Raw genomic sequence first — 27,351 nt, forward strand, 5'->3', positions numbered from 1 at the left:
CCTTTACTGATCTGCTCTGGAGTCCATGACTCGTATGTTCTCAGCAGATTCTTCTTCAATCCAGGAGGAGCCTGGAGTTGGGGGCGTAAATTGTGGACAGACAGACGGAGAAAAGGGAGTCGAAAATATTTTATTATGATGCATTCAACTGGAACAGTCATGTACATTAAATTCTTCTGGAAACAAAGTGCTCTTGCTATAGAAAATGACATCAACACACATTATCTGCTTCACTGAACATTTGGTAGCTTCAGCTGTAGATTTTGACAGCACGCACAGGCAGTAATGAATATAAGTGATTTGCAAAAAAGTATAAAATACTCACATATATTAACGATAGATTTGTCAAAAGAGACACAATCTAAGCGGACAGACTCAAAGGAGAGAGGATTTTTGTATGAATGCTTGGCCGTAGAAGCAGCCAACCCCTTGAGCAGGACTCCCATCGCAAACAGACTGAGCACTAAAGCTTGCATTACTAACACACGAGCTGCACAACTATGCTGCTCTGTAAAGATGTACAGATGCGTGGTTCCATTTGTGTGCAGTCATTATATAAGGGAATGGAAGATACATGGTTCTAAACAAATAACATTTCAGTCACAGAGTCCGGACCCACGCTTCTCTCTTTTGAGTAGAACATAACCCACATCATGAAGGACTTGATCCCAGGGTGTTGACAAGAATGTACGGATGTGCGTAAAGTTTTTCAGAATGAATTAGTTAACAATAACCTACACTGCGTTTCAGGTTAAAGTACACCAGAGTATTGTGGTTGCGTTGTTTGCACAGCTGTTTGCGTGTGGTGATTCATGAGAACGTGTGGGTACCTCATACGTGATCTTCAGGCTGGACTGCAGCAGGATGAGAGGAAATCTAGGGTGAACCTCTGCTGTCAGCCAGAGACGGAAGCCTGGTTTGGGGTGAAGCACATTCAGCTCCTGAGGACAAGTGACAGTAAATGCGTTTTAGATGACGCATCACACAAACACACGAAGAAAGATCATCACAGGAAAATGGAGCATGATTTTGTGGGTATACTGCATTTCAGAAATGAAAAGTCCTGAGCTAACCAACTTCATAAATTAATTTTCCGCTTGGATACCCTGTGCGCTTAGGAAAATGAAGTCAACGCAAGATACTAATGGGATACTAAGCATTAAAGTATTTATCTCATAAATAATGGCATACATACTATGTGTGCTATTATTTATTGTAATTTATTATTGTGCTATATCTTTCTCTCTTTTCTTTGTTCATCCATTCTTTTCACCGTCTCCTTCACTATCGCATCCTCTCAATTTCAATCTTTCTTTCTCTCATTGTGTTCTTCCCACCACTCATTCTATGAAGGTTTGTGATTAAAAACAGCCTCCGGATCATGGGTCATCTGCTTGAATGTTCACACACACACACACACACACACACACACACCGCATTGACTTGTGCTCACATTTTACATCATTTGGGATTGGGCCTTCATCTAAACCGGTGTTATTTGCATGTACACATTTTTTTTTTTTTACATAAGAATAAGAATCTTAACGCAGTGTAACTCCAGATACAAGCCTATCGCCCGTGCTTTCTCCGGAGACACTGTCTGCCTGAATAGATGCATTTCTGAAAGGTTTGGTGTGCAGTGATTCATTTATTCGTGGGAGTAAAACAAGTCAAATGTATCTATCTTTTCTCATATGACTCCATATGATTGGTAGAGTGACATGCACTCAGACTGAAAGATAGATCCATACGCAGAGCTGGAGTGGATGATGTGAAAAACGAGACAGAAAGCTCTGCAAGTGGAAGAATATAAGCCGACAGGGATGTGAAGACATCGGCACTGTCAGCTTCAATTATGAGTATGTCACTCTCCTTCTCCTGCTCTTACTGACCGACTGATTTAGTGAAGTATCGAAGGATTGGATAGACAGATGGCAAAAGAAGTTGGAAAAGTTAGACACTGTATGGAGAAATCTAGTAGGACAGAACAGATGGAAACAAATGCAGAAACGTAGAGATGCTTTGCAACAATTTCAACCTGCTTGTTGAGGTTCGGTTCATCTTTCCATACTTCAATATTTCTACATTGACTGTTTTCTTTTCTTTTCTTTTTTTCTCATGTTCGCCATCGCCGCTGTTCCACTTGTTGCATCAGTTTTTCATCTCAAGCTAAACTGCAAAGACCCGACCTCACCGGTTGCCGTGCAAAGAATAAGACAAGGAAAGAGTGAAGTGGAAGAGGGGTCGGCAGGAAAAGCTGGTGAGGAGATAGACAGGATGTAGAGGGAGAAACAAATGGAGAAAACCAAAGAGGAGAGCTGAGTAGAGAAGAAGAAGAAATGAGCTGTAATAATCTCAGGTTAAAGTGACACAGGGAGCGCAGACGACTCTGGACAGGAAGGATCTCTGGCTAACCCCTGGAGGTACGGGCTCCCCACAGATACATGGGCGAGCTCAGACAGACAAGCCAATCAGTGCCAACAGCTGAGCCTCCCAGTGAGATCTGACCTGCTACAATAAAGCAGCGATAAAGAGCTCACCGGCACAAAGAGCAGGAGTTAATAATAGAAAGTGGAGGACACGTATTAACCCACACAGAACTTATTTAGCAAGAAATAACATGCAGTGAGCAGTGACACACATACGCTTATCACAGGCAAAGTAAGCCTGATACAAACACACTTACTGCGTAGGGAAACCCAAACATACACAACCGCACAAACAACTGCGCAGAAAATAATATGAGCAGACAGGTTGAGAGGAAATGTGAATGTGCAGGCAAATAACAAAAGGTAATTTTAGATATGTACATTTCTCCAGCCTTCAGAATTTGTCGTCTTGTGTTGTTGTGTTTGCGTACATGTAGTGATTTCATGTAATGAATAAACAGCAAAGCAGGTTTAAACATTGAAGCCCACCAGCAAGCTCTTATATTTTACCAGAAGTTTGCAGATGGCAGCTTTTTACTTAATTGACTGAGGGAAACCTCTTGGTAAACGTTTTTGGTTTATATTTTGTAAATTTTCATTCAACATCCACAGCTTCCGTTGTTCGTCTGCTTTAGTACAAATGTGGCTGCAGTATTATATGTAAATGCTCATTAACCTGTTTGACCCTGGGGATATTTGAGGTTGAGCCTATCCAAATCCACCCAGTGCCTCTAGGGTAAGAGAGTCAATTTGGCTACTAAGTATATCAACAGAAATCTTTTAGTTGAGAGTTCAAATAATTACATTACAGTTACAGAAAAAAAAAATCATACATACCCTCTATCAACCGAATAAACTTCATACATGCGCTAGGTACCTACTTTTTCCAGAAGGGGCAACCATGTAGTGACAAGGTGTAGATTTTTTAGGCAAAGCCAGTCTCCGTTTCTGGAGCATTCTCTGAGCGTAGTTAAGGCTACATCAGCCTGTCCCTGGCCCATAGAGATCTAGACCGACAAAGAGAAAGGAGGAGATCGGAAGAGAAAACGTTTTTTTTAACATTCATTAAAAGTAGATAATGTCAATGAAAATTTAATCGGTCTTTAAAAAAATGTATGCAATTATGAAATACTTGCAAAATGAGATTCTACTTTCCACATGGAGCTTAGTAACTCGTAATTAAAATGATTTATACCTCTATGTCAGTTAAACAACTTACAGTAATCACGTAAGCAACTCCCATTGATGGGATTGTGTGTACATTTAATTATGTAATTACAAAAAAGACAAAACAATAACCCATTATTCTTTAATAGCTGCATTAACCACATAAAAGCAGCTGTGTGAGAGCTTATTGATGTTTTGTTGCACTTGCTAACATGCTATGCCTTTGTTCATTTATTTGTCTATCCTCTACCTCGTGATAGTTGTCCCTGCCCACAGTTTCAGCTGCTAGTTCTGCAAGCTCCTGGGATGGGTCTGCCCCTGGAGAGATGATAATCAACACCGGCTCCAATTCCAGGGTGTCTGTGTAGAGGCGTCGCAGGTTCAGGGGAGGAGGGGAGAGCTCTTTCATATCTACAGAGGACAAGAGATGGGGAGATAATGGCAGGTGTAAAATGCACATCTGCAAAGAAGGGCTGCAATATTTTATGTACAATAAATATGCGATTCAAAGTCAGAGGGTCTGCAACTGCTGAGCAGACAGGGTACATGAGGAGGAGACAAAGAAAAGCCAGTTAAGTAGTTGAAAAAAAGGGAATATTTGATGGAGGTACGCAGACGAAAAAGGAGCTATAGACAGTGGTAACACATTGAGACTGACGAGGATAGGACGCTGGGGTAAAATAAAAGTGGGAGAGCAGAAGGGTTGGTGATGTTGTACAAATGGAGAGAGACACTGGAAACACTGAGACAGACTGTGTGAGAGAGATTACAATGGTGATGTGCCATGCATACTGAGTGCTAGGTGTGTAGCAGTGTTCACCATACATAGCAGAAGAATACCTTGTCAGCCCCCTGGTGTTGAGAAGCCAGGCTTTTTCGCGTACTTGTCTGCATGTGTGCGTTTTCTCACTGAATATTAGCTCTAATCCTGCTGTAATATATACATTTTCATATCTGATGAGTGATTGTTGACACACAAACTGCGGTGCAAATTGATACAGTGCGAGTGGCTGTGTTTTGACATTAATCGTATACGGTATATACAGTACGTCAGCATATTGCACGGCAATGCAGCTGAAGTGAAATATTCATTAGATTGGAAGAGACACACACACACACACACACACACACACACGGGCACAAACAGACAGATGCATCACAGTGCTCTCTGTTCTGGCCAGGACAACGACCCAGCTTGAACATTCTTTTGGAGTCTGCTGCATCTATACATATTTGTATAAGTGCACAAGGTCTTGGTAGAACATCTAAGTGCGACCTTTATCTACATCACCATGGCAACAACAAGGACAACAATCATCTGACATGATTGCGACGTGTGACAGCAAAAACAGGGAGCATTTAAAGAATGTCTGCCTGCTTAATGTCATACAAACAGGACAGAGCAGACTTGAAAAATACAGAACCACAGTTTCCCTATGAGTTAAACTTTTAGTGGACGAAAAGGTGAATGGCTAAGAATTAATGACATTTGACGCACAGGCCTCATGGTGTCTGGCACTCCGGGTTTTTTATTACAGTAATATCCTTTCACTTCATTTCAGAAAAAAGTGCCTTCCCCTTGCAGAAATGGTAAATGATAAGAAAGATATGAAAAGAAAAAAAGTGAAATTGTATTCTTTGCGAGGTTCAGAAATCAAGACAGCAAGCGAGCACAAGTGTGCATGGTTGTGTTCACCCAGGTATGCTTGTGTGCGTGAGCAGTGCCCAGGCCTGGACTGGAGGGATTGACTGAGATTAGCTGTAAAAGGATTACAGACCATGCCTCATTAGCATACTGGTTTACAGCCAAAAACACAGACACACACACAAAATCTTCTTCCCTCATGATTTTTGAATCCCCCTCCCTCTCTCTCTCGCTCTTTCAAAAAATGCTCACTCACCCTTGCCATGCTGCTGTATGTTCAAACTGTTTGTTTTATTAAGTCTACACATGAACAAATAAGAAACAAAACATACATGTAAAATGTGTGCTCTCAGAATGCCCTGAGAGAGAGAGATAGGAGAAAAAGACTTGGATAGCAGCAAATAAGACAAACACAGACAGCTACTGCAAAGACATGGTCACCCTTAATGGCTATCGTTTCATTTTTACCATGTTTGATAGTAGCTCTTGACACTTGGCGGTGCATTAGTCTCTTAATCTGAAATAAAGGTTGAAAACAGGCTGATATAATAGCAATATTTAGAAGCAGGAAACTGGCCATAGTCGATGAATCGACCAATGTGAAAGTTTGACCGTCTCTCCAAGTGAGCTAGTACGATTATGAGCAGTCTGGAGCAGCTGTACAACAGCTGACACTGACTTCCATTCAATAGTTTCCCCCCAGTAGGAACCGAAGCGGTTACAGTACACTAGTTAAAGACATCTGTCTTTGTCCATATTTTATCCGCTTCCACACTTACTGTATATCCATTGGGATCCTTCAAGACATATTTATTACAATATTTGACAGTTGAGTGATGTGATACTATATTGCATACTACACTGCATACTATAGTATACAGGTCTAGAGTTGAAGCCTCAAAAAAACGTACGTTTCCAATTCAGATGGTAGAAAACTCGACAAAAATTAAATACAATATAAATACAAATTTAAATATGACAAAAACAGAAAATTGCTTTAAAAGTAATTATCTGTGCAAGGTGACAACAAAATATATATTACTTTGCCAAATAGAACTCTGTCCTCTGGACCTTGGTTGGCACACACAGTATGCAGAGCATCAATCTCAGTCTCAGGTTGAGAGTTTGAGCCGCTCAGTGCAAAGGCTAATTGCTTTCATGCAAAAAAAACAACAGAATTCTAGTGATTGGAAATCATGGCAAGAATCAAGGAATCAAAGACAAATCCTGAAGGTGAGGATTCTCTTGCCGACAGCTTAAAATTATCAGAGCATCTTGGAAAAATGTGCAGTGAAAACTACTGCCATGTGCTCTGACCCCATTTCTTCTGCCTGAACATTTTTATATCTTGCTGTTTTGAATATGTTGGAACAGTAACCCGGTATATCGTTTAGGACAGTGGTCCCCAACCTTTTTCCTGCCACGGACCGGTTTCATGCCGGGCAATTTTTTTCGGGGTAATTAAATTAAGAAAGAGGAATATAATCTTACCAATAAACTTTATACTACGCACTTTCAGTAACTATTAAACAAGTATTAGACCAATATCTACTCACCATAGCGGTCTCAATAATTGCTTCTGTCCTTTATGGTCACATTCTTTTGTTTCATAATTTCCACATTCCTGTCTTTTAATCCAAGGTTCTTGGTCTCTCTGTTCCGAAGCAGTTTTGAACCCTCCATTGCTCGTTAACGAAGCCAGCCAGCTGGAGATAAACCTGTGTTTTAAGTAGGACTCCAGTGTGTCTGTGAAAGTAAGTTTTCTTTTCTTGGAGGTCGTCGACTCCTCTTCTTCCTCCTCAGTTGGACTTTTCCCCTTACCAAAGAAGCTCTCCAAAGACGTTTTTTTAACATCGTATCACATGATCAGGAAAATTCACATGCGACTGTTACATTGGAGAAAATCCTGTTGTTTTTACCCTTGCCGAAGAGGAGGCGAGGGTATTGCAATTGGGTGCGTTTGTTTGTTTGTCTGTCTGTCTGTCTGTCTGTCTGTCTCTTTGTTTGTCTGTCCGAGCGCATAAGTCAAAAACTAGTAACCCAATCAACTTGAAAATTTTACACAAGCAACCGTTGTTGGGCTTGTCAATGAAACTGCAGTCACAACAAGTCTCAGCCGTAAAGCGCAGCATTTCAGGCCTCGTTGGCGCAGTAGGCAGCGCGTCAGTCTCATAATCTGAAGGTCGTGAGTTCGACCCTCACACGGGGCAAAGCTTTTACGGTCATATAGACGCACAATGCAATGAGCAGTGAATGCAGCTTTATACGATCAACATGATACGTTGAATGAATGCATAATCATCAAATTTCTGAAAAGTAGGTTCTTATTGGAAACCTTTAACCAAGTTTTATCTTAGAACAACTCGGTCATGTGTACATGAATTGAGCAAAAAGAAAACACGAAAGCAGCAAACTCAACCAGCGTCCCATGAATCAATAGTTTGGCAGTACATTGCATTCCTCTTCTGAATGTGAATTTATGGACAACTATGGTGTGTTGGCATCGCTCAACCATTTTGGGCTCGTCAATGAAACTGCAAAAGAAGAACTGCACTCACAACAAGTCTCAGCCACAAAGCACAGCACTTCAAGCCTCGTTGGCGCAGTAGGCAGCGCGTCAGTCTCATAATCTGAAGGTCGTGAGTTCAACCCTCACACGGGGCAGAGCTTTTACGGTCATATCGAAGCACAATGCAATGAGCAGTGAATGCAGCTTTATACGATCAACATGATACGTTGAATGAATGCATAATCATCACATTTCTGAAAAGTAAGTTCTGATTGGAAACCTTGAACCAAGTTTTAGCTGAGAACAACTTGGACATTTGTATTTGTAAATGTGAATTTATGGACACCTATGGTGTGTTGGCAGAGCTCAACCATTTTGGGCTCGTCAATGAAACTGCAAACGAAGAACTGCAGTCACAACAAGTCTCAGCCACAATGCACAGCGTTTCAAGCCTCGTTGGCGCAGTAGGCAGCGCGTCAGTCTCATGATCTGAAGGTCGTGAGTTCGACCCTCACATGGGGCAAAGCTTTTACGGTCATATTAAAACACAACAAAATGCAATAAGCAGTGGATGCAGCTTCATACAATCAACGTGATACGTTGAATGAATGCATAATCATCAAATTTCCAAAAAGTAAGTTCTGATTGGAAATCTTGATCCAAGTTTTATCTTAGAACAACTAGGTCATGTGTACATGAATTGAGCAAAAAGAAAACACGAAAGCAGCAAACTCAACCAGCGTCCCATGAATCAATAGTTTGGCCTCTTCTGAATGTGAATTTATGGACACCTATTGTGTGTTAGCAAAGCTCAACCATTGTTGGGCTTGTCAATGAAACTGCAGTCACAACAAGCCTAAGCCACAAAGCATAGCATTTCAAGCCTCGTTGGCGCAGTAGGCAGCGCGTCGGTCTCATAATCTGAAGGTCGTGAGTTCGACCCTCACACGGGGCAAAGCTTTTACATCACAATACAACGAGCAGTGGATGCAGCTTTATACGATCAACATGATACGTTGAATGAATGCATAATCGTCAAATTTCTGAAAAGTAAGTTCTAACTGGAAACCTTGAACCAAGTTTTAGCTGAGAACAACTTGGACATTTGTATTTGACATGATACGTTGAAGCACCATAGGTGTGTTGAGCTCGTCAATGAAACTGCAAACGAAGAACTGCAGTCACAACAAGTCTCAGCCACAATGCACAGCGTTTCGAGCCTCGTTGGCGCAGTAGGCAGCGCGTCAGTCTCATAATCTGAAGGTCGTGAGTTCGACCCTCACACGGGGCAAAGCTTTTACGGTCATATTAAAACACAACAAAATGCAATAAGCAGTGGATGCAGCTTCATACAATCAACGTGATACGTTGAATGAATGCATAATCATCAAATTTCCAAAACGTAAGTTCTGATTGGAAATCTTGATCCAAGTTTTATCTTAGAACAACTAGGTCATGTGTACATGAATTGAGCAAAAAGAAAACACGAAAGCAGCAAACTCAACCAGCGTCCCATGAATCAATAGTTTGGCCTCTTCTGAATGTGAATTTATGGACACCTATTGTGTGTTAGCAAAGCTCAACCATTGTTGGGCTTGTCAATGAAACTGCAGTCACAACAAGCCTAAGCCACAAAGCACAGCATTTCAAGCCTCGTTGGCGCAGTAGGCAGCGCGTCAGTCTCATAATCTGAAGGTCGTGAGTTCGACCCTCACACGGGGCAAAGCTTTTACGTCACAATGCAACGAGCAGTGGATGCAGCTTTATACGATCAACATGATACGTTGAATGAATGCATAATCGTCAAATTTCTGAAAAATAAGTTCTAATTGGAAACCTTGAACCAAGTTTTAGCTGAGAACAACTTGGACATTTGTATTTGACATGATACGTTGAAGCACCATAGGTGTGTTGAGCTTTGCCAACACACCTATGGTGTGTTGGCAAAGCTCAACCATTTTGGGCTTGTCAATGAAACTGCAAAAGAAGAACTGCACTCACAACAAGTCTCAGCCACAAAGCACAGCGCTTCGAGCCTCGTTGGCGCAGTAGGCAGCGCGTCAGTCTCATAATCTGAAGGTCGTGAGTTCGACTCTCACACGGGGCAAAGCTTTTACGGTCATATCGAAGCACAATGCAATGAGCAGTGAATGCAGCTTTATACGATCAACATGATACGTTGAATGAATGCATAATCATAAAACGTCCGAAACGTAAGCGTCTGTATATAAAAACAAGTAAATGAGCATGTCGTCTCATGCAGCATACACGAGTGAAATTCAGTTTTGCACTCGTAGCATATTAACATCTCCATATTAGTTTTATCTGACACCAATTAGCAGCAGCAGTCAGAAGTCAACATACCATTAGTTTGATCTCGACTGAATGAATGGGCTAATTAAGCACAATAAACGAACCTATCTCTAACAACAGCATAACTGTGTGTGTGTGTGTCTTTGTGATTTACTCAAGGAGACTGACATTCTCAGTGATGAAAAGCACAAAGAGAGAGGACAGAAGAAAAGAGTTAAGAAAGGGATAAAGGAGGATATAGCCAGTCCTGGTGTTTACAGCTCATTATTCAAATTCACACCGGCAAAGCTTCTGAGATCTTTATCAGAATACAAATGAAGCTAAATGTAATTTTCAACAGCTTCAGTTAATCATTTCAGTGAGTATATTTTTTGGGTTGTTCAGCTTCAATACAACTAAGAATTATGTTCTTCGATGTGATACTTCTGCTGGTATGACCAAGAGAGATCAAACAGACAAAGAACCCTTGTAAACATCAGTTAAAGCTGAAAACACATTCTATGGCTGGGTGACAAAAAGGAAGCCTAATTTATGTTTAGTTCCTTTTAAGGCTAGTGTCCCAAATGTTATTATTTAGTCTTTTCCAACTTTTAAAATGAAGATTTTTGGAAACGTTGGTGTGTTTCATCTTCGTTAGAAACCGCAGCAATTGTATTTTATTCTCGATGGCCAGAAATAGAACTTTGAAAATGATTGTGTCATGATGAGTCCTCCCTTTATTTGTTATAGAAAGAAAAAAAAACATTAGACTATGGCCATGATAGCCACTATTGTCTGGTTGGCTCCTGCATGATAAGATGCTAGTAAAAAAAAAATCAAAAGCCCTCATATGAAACACTTACCCAGGGCTTGGGAAGTAAATGCTACCATAGCGCTTTGCATTCGGTCTGGTCTGACTGCCTGAACCAATAACAGCTGGGGAATCCAAAGAGAAAAGGGTTACATGAAGAGGAAAGAATAGACAGGCATCCATTAAAATGTGTTAAACAGAAGGTTGCTCCCACTTATATCAAGTAAAACTGCAGCATATCTGAAAAGTCAGCAAGAAAAAAATGACCTGCTGGAAGGGCGTAATCTTCTTGGCAATGGAGGATGGGATTTCCTGTTCACAATGCGAGCTTTGAGAGAAGGACATCCAAAGGTCTGAGTCACTTAAACACAGCGATTGGTAGAGGGCTGGGAATGCAGTCTGTGAAAAAGTGAAGGAAGAAGATTCAAAGCTGGAGGACAAGTCAAGAACTAGGTTTAAGTTGATCAGCAGATCGGTTACAAACCATTAACTATTTATTTTTTACACATTGCATATGCAGCAGATGGTGCACTTGAAGTTTGTGTACAACAGCATGTATATCATTGTGTTTACTTTAAAAATGGCCAGCGCTCCATGTCGCTCCTGATCGATCCAAGAAGGAAACTCGTGCTGAAAGAGGAGAAATGTGAGTCAAAAAACAGAATAACCAGTATCTTCTCATTATTAGAAACGAAAGGCAGATCTCTTACCTCTTTCTTGAACATTTCTCCCACGACAGATCCCGTGAAAATGTCCCATTCCTACAGCAAAAAGCAGTGTTAAGAATTGGAAGATGTTGCTGTGTTCAAATGATGCATATGTGAAATCCGCAAATACTCACACTCTCCTGGAAGAGCTCAGGGTACATGCCTCTCACAAAGTGAATAGCGAACATTAACTGGTCAGCCTAAGAAGAAGAAAAGGAAGATGAGACTTAACTTGCTCAGCATATCTTAGCTCATAATTCATTAACATGTTAGAATATGAAGCTCAACATGTGCAAGGGTTGGAAAACACAAAAGCACAAGTGATGTCCAGAACTACACTGGCTGTTGTAACATCTCTGCACGATCTCACCATCCTTTTTTTTTCTGTCTCTCATCCACTGGTGGAGTTTGAAAGAGATAATAGAAACAACCACTAATCAAGATGCTTATCCCACTCCCACCCAGAGAGCGAAACAGAAAGACATCGACCAAGAGACTCCAATGGGGTAGAGAGAATGATCCAAAATAGAAAAGAAGAGGGGAGGCAAAAAAGAAAAGCCATATGATAGAATAAATAATAGATAAATACATGTTTTATTCATCCCGATATTTACTCTCAAAATGCAATAAGAGAAAGTGCAGCAATATAATATTCAAACTGAGATACAGCCACACGTTATCTGTGCTGGTCATCTATATGCATGGAAAACAAATGCACTTAACAACAGGCTGGCAAAGACAATCAATTAAGGAGTAGCTTGCAATTCAATACTGGCCTTGTAGTATGGGAATGATTTAAATGACTGCATCAGTTCAGCCTTTCACAGTAGCTATCGATACCGATGGACATGATTAAAAGCTAAAGTACATCAGTGTAATAATATTCTAGCTACAAAAAAAGAACCACTTGCAGCCACAGAAGCTGCAATCGTTCAGATGGGATTATTACATTACGTTATTATTATTACATTCAAGGGGCACAGCATCAAATATTTACATGAGATTACTTTGACTCCCTGTGAACTTCAAAGTCTTAAACATGTGCTTTTAGTGAGACTATAACACGGAAAAGGCTATAATTCAATCTGACATTCATGCATCTCATACTCACTATGTGTTGGTTCTATAGGACCTAGCCAGGGGGGACTCGTGTACACCAAACCAAATGACCCCTAATACTTATGTGTCAAAGCTGCTTTCTTTTTACAAGACATTATTGTGTGATATGGGTCAGTTTGTGTGTCACAGACACTCAGTCGGCATCCACACCATCAGCCACAGAGGGAAACACACACAAGAGCTTTGTTCTTTCTCAAGAAAAAATATGGATTTCAGTCTCCAACAAACACATTCTGTGAGTTCTTTTTAAAAGTATCAGTTCAAATGTATTTAGTCTCGCTGTTGATGCCATTTGTGTCAAAGTTTTAACAACAATAAAAGGAGGGATCATTCTACTCTACAGTAGCCATTAAGGTACATGGAAATATTGATTTCCCTTACAAGTTGTGTGTCAGTATGTATATATACATATACGGTTTGAGCTGCAGTGACGCTAACATTCATGCTACTTTTGAACTAGAGCTCTCCAATACTGCGTCCTCTTTCTGACCCATGCAGCAGTTCCGCCATAATAATACTAGCAAAGTGAAGATATTTCTTCGGCTCAGGATTATTTTGGATTTTGGACTACCAACTTAAAACAGACTCCAATCATTGTATTTGTTCTATTTCTGCGTGTAAGGTTGTGTGCTACCTTGAACAGCGACCGGCAGACGTATTCATACACCATGTTCTTTAAGCTGGACTCCAAAGCAGCAATTCTGGCATCAGTGTCCTCCACTTCCTAAGATATGCACAAATACCCACACAATGAGAGAGGGGAAAGCAAGAAAGAAGAAAGAAAGGGCAGTGGGTAGGAGGGATGTGCAGTCATTATTATGATACAGTACAAGCACTTCTTTGTCATGTGCTTTATGTGTCCCAGAAATTCCAAGGTAAACAACGTCTTTTTTTGTCACATCAGTGTACCTGAAAAGACTAAGGACGTCAAACCGGCACATTTAACTGGACCCTTAACAGGCTTTACTTCTTTTCAGATAGATAAAACTAGATGACAGTTCCTCAGGTTTTTCGCCCGCAGACCTGTGTGCTGCGGTGTAGGAGCAGGCTGCTAAAATGGCTGCTAAAATTCTCCTCTCAATTCTGGGAACAGTAGGACGCTGACGGCAAATTAAACTTATTGATTCAACCCTGGAAGAAGAAGTAGAAGATGCAAAGGGAGTGACGACCCATGAATCAAGGCAGCATTCTGATCACGCTCACTATGTCCACAGGCACACAAGCGTACCCACAACACACGTAACAGTGGTGACCAGCTGCTGCTTGGAGACATACTTGGATGACAGCACTGGCTCTAACAATCCTCATAGGATTTGGGGAATTATTGCTCAATCCACCAAATGGCCTGCGTGTACGAGTGCGTGTGTGTGTGTGTGTGTGTGTGTGTGTGTGTGTGTGTGTGTGTGTGTGTGTGTGTGTGTGTGCCTGTCTGACAGGGTTCAGGATAGAGAACCGTGGTGAAACAGACAATCCATCATGCTGTCCAGCTGAACAGGACAGACTGAGATAAACTTGTAAAGGAAAATAAAATTGTGTCGAAATAAATCAAGTTGACATCAAATGAAATAAAATCATTTAAACTCTATTCATACAAGATTGACTTAGTTATCAAAAATCAACAGCACTGAGCTGAGAATCCCCAAAACAGCCCAGTTAGACAGTGTTTCTGTAGGCCAAAGAAAAGGTAGCAACAATTTATATTTTCTTTCAAATACCAAGTCACATATTGTATATGTCCTCAGGCCAACCTAAAGTTCACAGCCGTTGAAAGGAATAGTTTGTCCTTTTGGAAAACGTGTTATTATATTGCCAGGCAACAAGCAAATCCAGAGTTTACCCAATCACTGTGCTTCGCTCGTAATTAGCAATGTAGACCCCTATAAAATGTCCAATTACTGTTTACATATTGTTTTTTGTACAGATTAACAATAACAAAAATCCTGCTAAGATTTACCTTGGTTTTAGTGCTTTCCTTAATAAAGTTTCAGATTTATAACAACTAATGAGCTTTAGAGTTGCTATTAAGCTATTCCTCTACCATTGAGTCTGATGAAGCACATTTTTAAAACAGAGTTTACGTGAGGATAATTACCAATTCAAACAACTCTCATTAAATACAAAGTAGAATAATTAGATTACACAGTGAGAAATTAAAATAATGATTGACTTCTACTAATGTTGACATATGTTCTGCCCAAGCTTTGCTGCATTGATGCGTGACATCGTTTAGTGTGGAAAAAATGCATATGAGAAAATGATGGATAATTTATTTATTTGTTCAGTTACATGAAAGCGCTGGATTGATGTTGTTTTCTGTTAGAGGGAAAAAAATATTTGAACGTATTCTGCAAGATAAACATGATGAAAATGGATGAAAATTGCAACAAGGCGGATTTGTGTGGCTTCCAGTCACCTTCTTTGCCTGAAGAGCTCTTTGGAAGAGGCGCAGAAAAGAAGAAAGACTGAAGCGGTACATGTTGTTGATCTTGGACAGGTCGGTGATGACAAAGTACATCTTGCTGGCACTCTCTGCTAGAGGCAGGTATGCATCCCGCTCCTATGTTAAAAACAGAAAGAAGGGGGAAAGGAAAGGACAGAGATAAATAGCAGAAGATGTCTCATGGATGTTTTAGGGTTACAGAACATACAACAGAGGGCATGGGAAGGAATTTATACGAGTATGGATGTGCAGAAAAGTACAATAGATACATTTTTATTTCAAAGAAGATAGAAGGGGAGAAAATGATACATTAGGAAAGACAGCATAAGGTGTGATAAGACAGGAAATGTGAGGGGAAAATCAAAGCAGAGAACAGAAACAGGGAGTGGGATAAATGATGGACAACTGAGAGTAAACAACAGTTCTGGTATAACAGTGCTCCCTAGAGGATGGCTGTGTCAGGCATATAAAACACCCCTGCTTGTGCAGTGTGCAGTCTATTTGTAGCTATTTATGCAGCGAATGGAGGCTGGTTTTCCATGCATCTATGTGTGCATGCATTACAGTACCTGGTCGAGGGCTTCCTGCAGCCTGTGTGATTCCAGCAGCGACTCCTGAATCAGGGCGCTGCTGGCCTTTGTCTGGTTGAGACTGTCGATCAGCTCCTTGTTCTCCAGAATATTACCCTGAGCTGTAGCCAGAGTCTGACAGACGGACAGACACAAACGCAAGATTAGGTAAGTTTCAGTCAAAAAGAATGGAGAAATAAAAGGGGTGGGGGTGGATTGTTACAGAAGAAAAGGGAAAGTATGCATGTATTTGTTAATTGCCTGAATTCTGCAATCTATGAGCCTCAGGAACAATTTGTTGTTTTACCAAAGCCTGTTGAACAGCCTTTCTAGACCCATCCCAATAATCTTGTGGGATCCATTCTCTGAAAATAACTGATAATTCATTTAAATACATTCAAATGAAAAAAGGTGAAAAACCACGGGCGCATAGAAACCGTCAAGTCACACCTGCTCCTAAAATGCTAGAATAATTGCTCGTTCGGAATAACTGAAGCCTTAACATCCTGCTTTTGGATGGCTCTCCATGTGTCCAAAATGTTATCCTGACTGTGTGCGCAGAAAGGCATGTTGCAAGAATTTACTTTTGCAGCTTGCATAATTTTTTACCGGTAATTCGAAATTTGCAGGGAGACAAAATTGCTAAATTATTTTTGTTGATTTAGGGCATACATTATAAAAGTTAGGTGGTGCATAAAAATAAAAAAAACATGACAGAGACACATGTTTGGTGCGTCTGGCTTAACTACCGGTAAATGTTTTGTCAAACGCATCTGGCTGTGTTCAATGGAGGAAATATGGTGACAGATCACATCCTTGTTGCAGCACTATTAACTCCTCCTGCTTGGTCTGCACACATTGTATCATTCTGTCAACAACCTTATTGTTGGCAACAATAAAGTCTGCGAACAGAGCAGTCCAAAGAGGCACAAAATGTGACTGTGACTGAACGGTGTATAATGACTATACACTACACTGAGTCACATTTTTATATCCAGGGTATAGAATTAGGCTTTGGTAGACAAATGAAAATAAATAATTCAATAAAAGGATAGTGATGCAGCAACAAACACAAGCGCTACTATTATGGGTAATGTGTCTCTGCATGTGTACCTCTAACAGAGTCTCTTCCAGACCAGCCAGCTTTATCTTCTTGTCCTCCTCTTGCTGCAGTAATCTCGTTTTTTCAGTCTCCAGCTCTGGTTTCTCCTGCTGGATGGTCAAGGCTAGGAGCTAATTCAGACACGCGTGCAGAAAATGTTAGAATGTGGACCTACAGATTGGGAATACATGCTGTACTCTCTCTGGTAAATCCACTATATTATTCTACTGCTATTATCATTAGTATCATTAATATTATTTAATATGATACATAAAAAGGTGTACATATTTCATCTCTTTGTATTGTTTTATTTTACACAACATGTTGACGGACAATACCCCCACCCACTATAGACTTCATCTGTTAAAGTGTGCACATGACTTCACCTTGTGGATTTTTTTTATTATTAAATCTGGATGTTAGTTAGTGGTGTAATGGTTTGTGTTTGAGTAAGGGTTGCATGGGTTACCTGTCCTCGCAAGCCTGCCCTGGTGGTGGTGAAGTTCACCTCCGTAACCACAGAAGCAGCATCAGGGGGGATGAACGGGGTGGGATTCCGCGTTGCCATGAAGAGCCGGAAGTCCTCGTTGTAGTCAACAACTTTGTCTCCTATCTGGACAATGTATCGAGGACCTGTGTGCATATATGTTGATTAGAGAGAGAGAGCCTCAAAAACACTGCCGGTTACAGGTATGTAGCCTTTCCCTTCAACTCTCCATTATAAATGTCTGCAATGCAGTTACTCCAAGGTTCTGTTGGCATACTTTTTCTATCTTGTTCAGCACCGCTTTTAAGTCGAAAACGCATCCTTCTCACCCACCCTCTGCCCTCACTCTTTCCAATTACTTTCAAATAGACCTTCATCTTCACCTAGAAGACAGCCGTGTGAATCGTCTTAATTATTAAAGGCATCTTTAAAACTTCTGTTAACAAGCACCTACTGATTAAACTTTACAATAGCCTTTGTAGCACTTCTACCTAGCTACCGTTCCAGTTTAAACATCACAGTAGAGAATATTTCTTACATGACCTTGAATGTTCTTCTCTTCTCTGAATTAAATCATCACAATTAAAATCAGAAGAGCAAATTCAAAGCCAGCTGCGCACGAATAAAGGATGTGACAAGCCATATGTGGTATATAATGAATCCCTTTGAAAGCGATTGGTGTTTTTGAGGGTGCATACTGTACCTTGCGCTATGAGGTCCCTCCTCAGCAGTGGGTAGAGAACAGCTTCCACGCCATCCATTTCTTGGATGATTAGTGTTTTTCCAAATCGGACTGCAAGCTCCAGGGAAGTCATGAAATTACTATCCTAAAGAGAGCAGAGATACAGAGAAGGAATTGTAACTATATTTTAAATTCAAGTACTGGTTGATGACCTAAACATCTCTAACATTTCATAACAATATTGTACTATCCCCACTAACATGTAAGAAAAGGTATTTGAGTAACATTCAGATAAAGAATTGCCTTTTATTCCTTTTGGAAGGTTAAAGCTAATTTCCAAATCAATCAATCTAATTCGGCCTTCCGTTTGAGTTCCAGGAGCAAACACAAAATCTCCCTCTCTGTTATAAAAACTCATTGGCATGCCTTTATAATGCAGTAGAGCCACATCTGGCAAAGTCAATATACCATTTCAAAATTATTACCAAAACATGCTGCTATTACTAACTAATAATGACATCATTAACTATCATATAATATGGCCAAGTAAATATCTGGTAAGACAGAGGAGCGGAGTAAAGGCGGCTTAATGTTGTTTGATGTGATTGTTGTGTGTGTGTGTGTCTGTTTACCTGTTGGTTTATAACCTCTAGTCTGTGCTGTTTCAGGTGTGTGCAGAGCCACTCTATAGCTCGGGATGACGGGTCGATCAGGAACGGACAGGCAACGCTCTGGGAGTGGAATGACAACAAAAAAAAAGTTTCAGTTTATGTTGTTTTGGGTCAATTTTATTCAGACAGCGGGTCAGATACTGAATGGAGAAGCGTGTGTGTGTGTGTGTGTGTGTGTGTGTGTGTGTGTGTGTGTGTGTTTGTGTGGTGGGGTTACACATTTAGTCCTCTGTATCTAGTTATATAGACAAAAGAAAAAGAAAAAATCCACCACCCTCCATTCATCCTGTACATTTTGGTTCCTCACTCAAACCATCTCAAATCTTTAAAGTCTTTATAATCAGCAGACTAACTCAATACGCTGCCATTTCATTCACACACAAATGAATACAACACAAAACAGGAGACACACAAAAAGGCTAAATGAATGAGTGAGTGCGGCTGCTCTGAATGAAGCAGGAGCCATAAGGATGATTGTGGAATAACGTCTTACCGGTAACTTGAGTGCATTGATCTGAAGGCAGCGATGGTAAAAAATAACACACAGACACAATACAGACAAACGGAGGACAGATGAAGGGCGACAAGGGCAGAATCTTCAATATGACTAATAAAATGAAGTTGGAGATTCTGTTTTACACTCTACTCTGACAAATAGTGCGTTCAATTTATGATCAATTTAACTACAGCCTCATAAAAATAGAGAAAAAATATCTGTGATTAAATTGAATAATGACAGAGAGCATCCTGCATCAAGGCAGATTTGTAACTAAAAACCAAACACAAAGGGAGAGAGGTAATAACAGCATTTGGCACACATGTAAGTTAATGTCTAACCTGCAGTATGACAAGTGCATTCTCCATGGAGAGGTCGTCAGACGGCAGCCCTTCACTCTTCCAGATTAACTGCTCACTCTCCGAGCACAGGAATGACCTCAAGTCAAACTCTGACACAAAAAGCAAACAGATCTTCTGGTAAATTGAATATTTTCACATGAAAAACATTTCTGCTACTTTTTTTTTTTTTTATCAGACATTGTGTAATGAACAGTTAGACAGTTACTCCCCTGTACGCCTGAACACTACATCACTTTAAGTGTCGCATTAAGCAATCTGGATAACCAACATGTGCTGAGGCCATTCAATGGATATGAGGACTTCCTGTAGATTGGACAAGCCAGGTCGTTAAAACTATAATTATGTTTAATAGTGAATGAGACGCATGTGGGTGAAAGAATACATTAAAAATGATGTGAAAACTGCATTACATTACCTACAACAATCCACAGCAACACAAATGTTAAGCACCCCCCCTGCTGTATATGCCATTAATGCAGAAGGTACAGCACCTAAATGTGTGTACAGGAACTAACGTTTTTTATGTGTTACTCTACACACACTGTTCCTGTTCATTTGGAAACTGTCTGAAGGAGGTACAGGAGCTTAGTGTAAGAGCTAGCACTGTGTTGCCTTGATAATTTGCTAATAGTGCATTTACTTTTTAGTCCCGACTGGGCCATCCATGTCTCCAGACAGTGTTTTCTTCGGTCTTCAGGAGCTGCAGACAGATAGGTGATGAAGGCTGCAGCCAACATGGTCCTCATTGGGAGTGTATCCAACTCATTCTTTATCTCGGACATCTGATGAGAGACAAAGATCCTGTAGCTTACAAGGTCCCTCTGAGGTCTGATTGGCTGGCGAATACTTTGCTTTTATTACTCAATATCTAGAATCTCTGCATAGTTAACATTCTGCAATATTTCCATACTTCCAACCACTCACGCTCTAATCGTGCACACTTCCTTCTTTAATCTTCCCTTGACAAAGCTATACAACGATGCACAGACATTAACAGAAAATCACAATTACTGCATGGTGTGTTTAAGAGTTAAGGATGTATGCATGTATATTTGAGTATATAAAATATGGGGGCCAGAAAAAAAGGCTCTTTGGTGCAGGCCTTAGGGGAAGCAAAGCCTGGGAGGCTGTGTGTGTGAATGTGTGTGTGTCAGGAAGAGATTGAGTATCTTAATTAAGGTGCAGACAGATGCTGCAGAGACGAATAAAAACAGCCAGAAGGGACTCAAGACAGCAGGATACATCCCGCTATCACTCTCTCCTCACACACAAGCACACATCCTGTTGCTCTTACATGGCAAATGGCCCCTTTCTTAGTAAATATAACCAACCAAAGCACTACACAAACTGAAACATTGATATGTCAAACAACCTGTGCATTCCAACGGGTGTGTTCTCCGTCCAGTTGCGATATGAGCTGCTGGGCGGCGGTAATCGTGTCTTGTGCTTTTGTCACTTCAGCCTCCAACTTAGCCGCCTCCGTCGTACGCAACTGAAACCTGAAACATTGGAAGGACATCAGTTAGAGAGATTGTTGGACAAATCTATGACTGAACTGCAATACAAAGGCAACAAACTGCATTTTTTTTGTTTTTGCAGTTTCCTTGTTTCCCCTGTTTTGTTTTGCACTTTCAGGGAGATTTTTTTTCTTTTTATGCTTAGCTTTTATAAATGGTAAAAAAATAACATCTATGCAAATCTTTCTCTGTTTTTGCTTGTTCATTGGGGCTTTGGTAAACAATTGTTTAATTTTACAAAGATAGAACAAAGTCATTGTAAATATATCATCATGTCCCTGATGTTTAATTCATGTGTAGCAACTTTTAATCTCATTACACATAAAATAGTTGCGGTGATGAGCAATGAGGTGGGATGAGGAGCCAAGTTGCAAAGGAGAAATATATTGTTGTTGGACTATGATTGGTCACATTTTGAGGATGGCCAATATCCAGCCAACTTAAAAGAGGATGAAAAATACCTGCCCTTGAGAAATTATTGATTAAAACCAAGTTTGTATCATTATAAATGGTGAAAAGGCGACATCCTGCATGGATGTCAGTGAGTGAAGGGGAAGTAAGTTTAGGCAAATCCCCCCAAAAAATCCAGAAAAATATCCACAAGGAATAACAAAGTCATTTCAACTGTATTTCGTTCCACAAATCAAACACAGTCAAAATAGAAGGATGGCTGCCTGGAATAATAGATGAAAATTAGGAAGGAGTCATACTTCTCTTTCAACTCATTGACTTTGGCTCCAACAGAGTTGAGCTGTTGCTCGAGTTTATTCTTCCTGTTCTCTGTTTTCCTCAGGTTTCTGAAGCGACACACACACACACACAGTCACTTACAACTAGCAAAGGCATCTCATGTATATATCATGAAGAGATTATCTTTGTATATAATTTAAAGCACTGTATGTATACTTGATGAGCAATCATATAAAACAAATGTAAAAGCATGTGATCACAGCACCTTTTTTAATTTGCATGTAAAAACTCAGCCGAGAGAGCAGTGCCAAACAACAGCGAGATTGTTTTTGACATCTCGGTGTAATTAAGCGCTCAGGTGTATCGGAGTCGTGTTTGTGCATTTGCGTGTGTTCGTACTCCAGCAGGCCGGCCTGCTCCCTCTCCAGCGGCTCTATTCTCTCGAGGACGTGGGAGTATTGGACGTTGGCTTTGACCCAGGCAGCCAGAGGAGCAGCTGCCGCACTAGCGCGCTTTGCATTCTGAACATAACAGAAAAATCGGCATGTTGTCGCAAACAACTCAGTTACAACAGCCTATAGTAAAATAAAGTGTGGTCGCTAACATCCACTAATCATACATCTAATTCTTATTCTGCTATCGCGACAAGCTAACCTTGGGATCAAAGGATGCCCTGTTCCTGTTGAGTAGCTCTTCCACACTCCGGCGAATCTCTGGGGTGATGTTCCTGGCCTCAAATGTAGCTATGTCCTCCCTCACACCGCGCTTAGCCAGAAAGCTACAGGAAAAATAACACGGAGAGACAAAAGGAAGAGTGAGAACTGGACTGATATGTGCGTTTCACAGGTCTCACTTTATATGTCACGTCAATGCAGCTGAAGAAGTGAAATAGTCATTAGATTGAAAGAGCGAGACCAACACACACTTGTGTTTTTACATATTCTTCCTGTTGTCTTGTCCTCTCACCTTTTCATGCTGACCCAGGAGGTGTCAAAGGTGCCCATCAATCTCAGTACACCCTCCAGAATGTCTCTGATGACATCAGGGGGCATGCGGAGCGATCGGATCTCAGACAGAGATTCAGGTTTGATGTTTCCAACTGCACGTTTTGCTTCATCTACCAAGGGCTGGAGGGAAGCAATGATGAGGAGAGAGAGGACGCAGACAAAAGTAGGGATGAGTACAGCAGGAATGGAAAGTATGGGGAAAGCATCAGCTGTGCCAACTGCTCTAATAAATCTGACAACTTGCCTGCACTTCCTTAAGTTCGTCATCTATTTTGGCCTTCCTCTCTTCAATCTTGGACACTTCTTGAGCCATCTTTCCTTTTATCTTCTCCATTTCCGTCTTCTGGTCGCTGGCATTCTGGATAACACATTTTTATTTTTTTAAAATTCTGAAAGAACACAATATTATAGAGCACAACATGCTCACTATTCACTCAGAAAACTTAACCCCGGAACTAAAGACACGACAGCTTCAAATTCGATAAACGCCCTTTCAGAATGTAAATGAGTTCTCCTCTTTCAGTACTTCAAACATGCGTCTCACACACTCAGCACCAGTCCCCATAAAAAGAGCAAAGATGAAAGAAAATATGAAGTGTCAGAGTCAGACAGGCATTGAAGATGAAAAGAGAGAGAGAGGATGAACATTTGGCAACACCTCCCTCTTTCTCAGCTCGATAGTATATGCCTGGAATCTATCAATTTCATCACATTATCCAAAACTAATCACTTCACGACTGTCACTTCATTGTTCCGATTCTCACCTTGTCAAGTCTTGACCTCTTCTCACAAGCCATAGACTCACTTTTACCTTTCTAAATCTTATTTCCCTTCTTCATTCACTGATTCTTATTCCTCCCACTCAACATCTTCCCCAAGTCTCTTTCACTTTTCCACCTGGTTTGTGCCAACGCATCATCTCTTTGTCCCCAGACTTCCTCCTCTTCCCTCCCTGCTGATTCCATCGCTGCAGGAGACAAGGCTGTTACAGCCCAATGCAATGAGTCTAGTTATTAATTATCACTCTACAAACTGACGGTTTTTCCTTCTGTCTTCCACTTTCCCTACAACTCACTCAAAACGCAACATCCCACCATAGAGATATAAAAAAGGATATAATAATTGATAAAAGGGGGTCTCGTTCTCAGCATAGATCTACAATCCACCCATCCATCCAGGAGGGAATGGAATTATGGACAGACTAAGAGTGGCTGGTGTAGTGGAAAACAATGTTGATGAGGAGGCAAAAGAGAGGACAGGGAGGAAAGAGAGGACAGAGAGAAGGCAAGAGGCCAGCGGGGAGGGTTGAGAGGTGGATAGATGCCACACGGAGAAGACACGAATCCCTGCAGGGCAGCTGTTCTGCTGCCACCGAGTGTCAAGGTTACATCCAGTCATAAACACTGAACTACACACACACCTGCATGGAGAGGGTGATTTCCTGCAGGGCAGAATCTGCCTCCTGTTGTTTAGATTTGAGCAGTGCACTCTGCTCTGCAGCCCGCCCCTTCAACTCATCGACCAATACCTTCGCTTCGTTCAGCTTTGAAACTCCTGCCTGCAGAGACCATAGAGACACTTTGTAATTACATTAAAAACAGTTATCAATCAATAAACTAATCAAGACAGACTGAGAAAGACTTGAAATACTCGAAACCCAGTGATTGTTTACTAATCTATGTGGATTTTGTCAACATGCTGATGTGTAGATTTGATTAGTATTTGTATTCTACTTCTAATAAACTATCTGCAGATGTCACCACAATGTTAAACTGGATTATTGAATGGGCTTTTACTTCTAGATTTTAATAAAAAAAATAAAACATAAAACATACAGAAACAACAACAACAACTATAGCTGTTCACTGCTGTACCTGTAAATGCTGCTGTCTTGTTGTCAGCTGGCTCTTTTTTCTGCGGTATAGCCCAGCGTAAACGTTCAAAAAGGCCATGTATTGGCTGGGTGTTGCTCCATGCTCTCTGCAGGACTCATGAACCATGAGGAACGAACAACACAGATCTCCCAGAGCTGAGCCTGCGGGGAGAAGACAAGGATGACGATTGTGACAGCAAACTGATTTAAATGTAGGAAATGCTTAAAAACAAAAAAAAACAATTTTTTTTGTCAAAATAAATATGTCTCAGATTTAAGTTCTTCCAAAATCGAATTTATGGTTGGTTCATGTCTTTCTGTATTATTCTATTTATAGAACTATGGTTGTAATCGTGATAACTGTGAGATAAATTTCATAAAAGACCAGAACAATTAGAATCAGGGAAATTACCAATTTTTATGAAAATAAACTCACACAATTCAAATGGGTTATCAAAACAGGACATTTTAAAATGATTATATACTTTACAACTTTAAGTATTTTTGGTCCTACCTGAACTTTTACCCTTGGTGGCCTTTTCTCCTTCATGCCTGCCTCCTCCTTCAGTCTTACTGAGCAGTAGTTCAGGAATCTGACAAGTCAAACGCAACACATTCATAATTTGAATAAACAGCCTTAATAAATGCAAAATAAAAAAAACAAACACCTTCAACAAATTTGTTAAAATAAGTTTTCAACTTTCAATTTCAGGTATTGCAGGTTAATGAAATGCACTTCTTAAGCCCTGCAGTAATGGGTTCAGTATGAGGTCTGGAGATACAAGCTACTGACAAATATCGGGGCGACGTGATTCTGTTTTTTAATCTCTCCAGGGATGTATAAATACATTTTTAGGCAGATTTATTAATCTCAGACTGAATGACCCTCATCAACAACTGTCCTCCTCTTCTTGGACTCACCTTCCTCATGCTGCTTTCAGACCATCCTTCCATCCACTGGACAGAACACTTGCGGTAGAAAGCTGGGTTGCTCTCACAATTGATGGTAAAGTTAGAGTTGGAGCAGTCCATTATCAGAACAATGTGGAGGTTCTGCTGGATTCCTAAAGGTGTGTGGTATTCAGAAAGGAACAGAATAGTGAAGAAGAACAGTGGGGAGGTGCTTTCACACAATGTCACGACGACATGACAAAGAGACAGAGAGTGGCACTAGCTTTAGTGTCGGTGATAATGTTTAGCTTGTACGTCCCTGAGGGAGTTGGACTGAGAAGAGGTTTTTAGTGGGATGACATTGACAATCGTAGCATCGCTGATGTGATCCTTTAGCAGAAACGTCCACCTCAGCGACACTACTCTATTTCTGCACTGCACTCACCTCGCACAGAAAGGAGGCAGGGGGGGAAAGATGCAACGACAGAAGAGAGGCAGAAGGAGGAACAGAAAGGCCCTCAGAGAGTGTTTACCTCCTTCAAAGCTCTGGAAGAAGAGCTGCTATACGGGCAGATACAGTATATATTTCAAAATCATTACACTCATGTCTAAATATGGTTGTGCATAGCAGAAACACCAGCAGCATCTCCCAGTCATTACTTATGGCCCAATAGAAGCATGGTCCCTTATCTGCACAGACCCCATGTGTTATTTTGTCAGGTATTACTTTGCACGTTGAGTGCACTTCAGGGCATCCTTCGCATAGTGAGTTTTTTAGTCCACAGCGACAGCGAGCAGGTTACATCGCCGTCCCTGTCTCTCTCCTCTGCAGTCTGTTAGATGAAGATGTGAGCGTGCGTTGGTGCTTGATGTGTTATTTGTTGGAATTCACACAAAATCCAGCAAAGACTCACCTCCACGCAAGGCCATGTGGAGGTGTGGGTGTGTTGAATCACAAGAAAAAAGGCCCTTCTCTTTCTCCTTCTCCTCTCTCTTCTGTCAGTTTCTAGCTCAGTGTTCCACCGCTCTTTTCATCCAGCAAAGAGTGGCACAACCAAAAGTATGATCTTCCTCTCGGATATCCTTCAAGGTTTTACTTGTTCTTTACCAAATGCTGCACCGTTCCGACCAAGCCTCAAGAAAAACTGCCGGTAGCATTTGAGAAACCCTGACAGAAATTATGAATGTGATCACATGGATCCAATAAAAATAAATACACTTTACATACTATAGGAAAAGTAGTTGTAGAGTGGGCCGGTGAATCCATCCTGAGAAGCAGCATCTTTGAGGGGGGAGAGGAGAGGCTCCATTTCCTCTGGGGTGTACAGACCTGGCACCTCTCCTTGGACCAAATAAAAGCGTACAGGTTTTTTTTTTTGGGGGGGGGGGGGGGGGTAAATAATACCCACTCCATTGCTTAGCTCACATTCATATGCACAGCACATTTACTCAAAAAGATGATCTGTGATAAAAGAATCCAGGCGAAAACATCCTACATCATTATCATTCATTCAGCCGATGAACTTAACAACAGTTTGGAAAATGTGCTTGAAAACTTGACTCTGGTAGTTGATGTTGCCAGGCAACCAGAAGGAGAAACCATCTTTTCTTTTCTTTTTTACATAAGATGACATAACTCTTTAATTAGTGACATTAGCAGGTGCTGTGGGCGGATTTTACGTCCTGTTGACACAGCCAAGCTGTTTCTCCCTCTATTTATGCAAAAAGAAGCTTCCATCACCTGATTCCTGCTCTAAATTATCGATGAGGGAAACTTAATTCTCACATCTAACTCAATGCAAACTAATTTAATTTTGTTTATTATCCTAATCTTCATGCTGCATGCAACAAACATTATAAACAGTTTTAATTTATTTCTATTGTA

The 27,351-nt window shown here is 40.8% G+C and overlaps 1 protein-coding gene and 7 non-coding genes across 8 annotated transcripts in view; 7 read left to right on the plus strand and 1 right to left on the minus strand.

The window, feature by feature from the left end:
* LOC137914448 (cytoplasmic dynein 2 heavy chain 1-like) overlaps window positions 1-26,808 on the minus strand; it is a gene marked incomplete at its 5' end in the record, with an annotated part of 40,321 nt that extends 13,513 nt beyond the window's left edge. Inside the window, 30 exons of the mRNA XM_068757998.1 lie at window positions 2-71; window positions 831-941; window positions 3,311-3,436; window positions 3,847-4,007; window positions 10,906-10,978; window positions 11,121-11,252; window positions 11,427-11,483; window positions 11,564-11,614; window positions 11,695-11,760; window positions 13,314-13,403; window positions 15,093-15,236; window positions 15,689-15,823; window positions 16,802-16,921; window positions 17,260-17,423; window positions 17,981-18,104; window positions 18,592-18,690; window positions 19,124-19,144; window positions 19,468-19,577; window positions 20,129-20,270; window positions 20,861-20,987; window positions 21,716-21,802; window positions 22,095-22,216; window positions 22,350-22,473; window positions 22,662-22,822; window positions 22,947-23,060; window positions 24,123-24,260; window positions 24,577-24,737; window positions 25,090-25,168; window positions 25,497-25,639; window positions 26,695-26,808. Coding sequence (XP_068614099.1) covers window positions 2-71; window positions 831-941; window positions 3,311-3,436; window positions 3,847-4,007; window positions 10,906-10,978; window positions 11,121-11,252; window positions 11,427-11,483; window positions 11,564-11,614; window positions 11,695-11,760; window positions 13,314-13,403; window positions 15,093-15,236; window positions 15,689-15,823; window positions 16,802-16,921; window positions 17,260-17,423; window positions 17,981-18,104; window positions 18,592-18,690; window positions 19,124-19,144; window positions 19,468-19,577; window positions 20,129-20,270; window positions 20,861-20,987; window positions 21,716-21,802; window positions 22,095-22,216; window positions 22,350-22,473; window positions 22,662-22,822; window positions 22,947-23,060; window positions 24,123-24,260; window positions 24,577-24,737; window positions 25,090-25,168; window positions 25,497-25,639; window positions 26,695-26,808 — 3,366 coding nt within the window. The remainder of the gene's footprint in view (window position 1; window positions 72-830; window positions 942-3,310; window positions 3,437-3,846; window positions 4,008-10,905; window positions 10,979-11,120; window positions 11,253-11,426; window positions 11,484-11,563; window positions 11,615-11,694; window positions 11,761-13,313; window positions 13,404-15,092; window positions 15,237-15,688; window positions 15,824-16,801; window positions 16,922-17,259; window positions 17,424-17,980; window positions 18,105-18,591; window positions 18,691-19,123; window positions 19,145-19,467; window positions 19,578-20,128; window positions 20,271-20,860; window positions 20,988-21,715; window positions 21,803-22,094; window positions 22,217-22,349; window positions 22,474-22,661; window positions 22,823-22,946; window positions 23,061-24,122; window positions 24,261-24,576; window positions 24,738-25,089; window positions 25,169-25,496; window positions 25,640-26,694) is intronic.
* trnam-cau (transfer RNA methionine (anticodon CAU)) lies at window positions 7,379-7,451 on the plus strand. The gene has a single exon. It is a non-coding gene; the product is annotated as a tRNA-Met (tRNA).
* trnam-cau (transfer RNA methionine (anticodon CAU)) lies at window positions 7,833-7,905 on the plus strand. The gene has a single exon. It is a non-coding gene; the product is annotated as a tRNA-Met (tRNA).
* trnam-cau (transfer RNA methionine (anticodon CAU)) lies at window positions 8,201-8,273 on the plus strand. Its single transcript has one exon. It is a non-coding gene; the product is annotated as a tRNA-Met (tRNA).
* Window positions 8,633-8,705, plus strand: trnam-cau (transfer RNA methionine (anticodon CAU)). The gene has a single exon. It is a non-coding gene; the product is annotated as a tRNA-Met (tRNA).
* On the plus strand, window positions 8,969-9,041 carry trnam-cau (transfer RNA methionine (anticodon CAU)). The gene has a single exon. It is a non-coding gene; the product is annotated as a tRNA-Met (tRNA).
* Window positions 9,401-9,473, plus strand: trnam-cau (transfer RNA methionine (anticodon CAU)). Its single transcript has one exon. It is a non-coding gene; the product is annotated as a tRNA-Met (tRNA).
* Window positions 9,785-9,857, plus strand: trnam-cau (transfer RNA methionine (anticodon CAU)). Its single transcript has one exon. It is a non-coding gene; the product is annotated as a tRNA-Met (tRNA).
* Window positions 26,809-27,351: the final 543 nt, after the last annotated feature.

The sequence above is a fragment of the Brachionichthys hirsutus genome, unplaced genomic scaffold (assembly GCF_040956055.1).
Source record: "Brachionichthys hirsutus isolate HB-005 unplaced genomic scaffold, CSIRO-AGI_Bhir_v1 contig_978, whole genome shotgun sequence".
Classification (NCBI taxonomy): domain Eukaryota; kingdom Metazoa; phylum Chordata; class Actinopteri; order Lophiiformes; family Brachionichthyidae; genus Brachionichthys; species Brachionichthys hirsutus.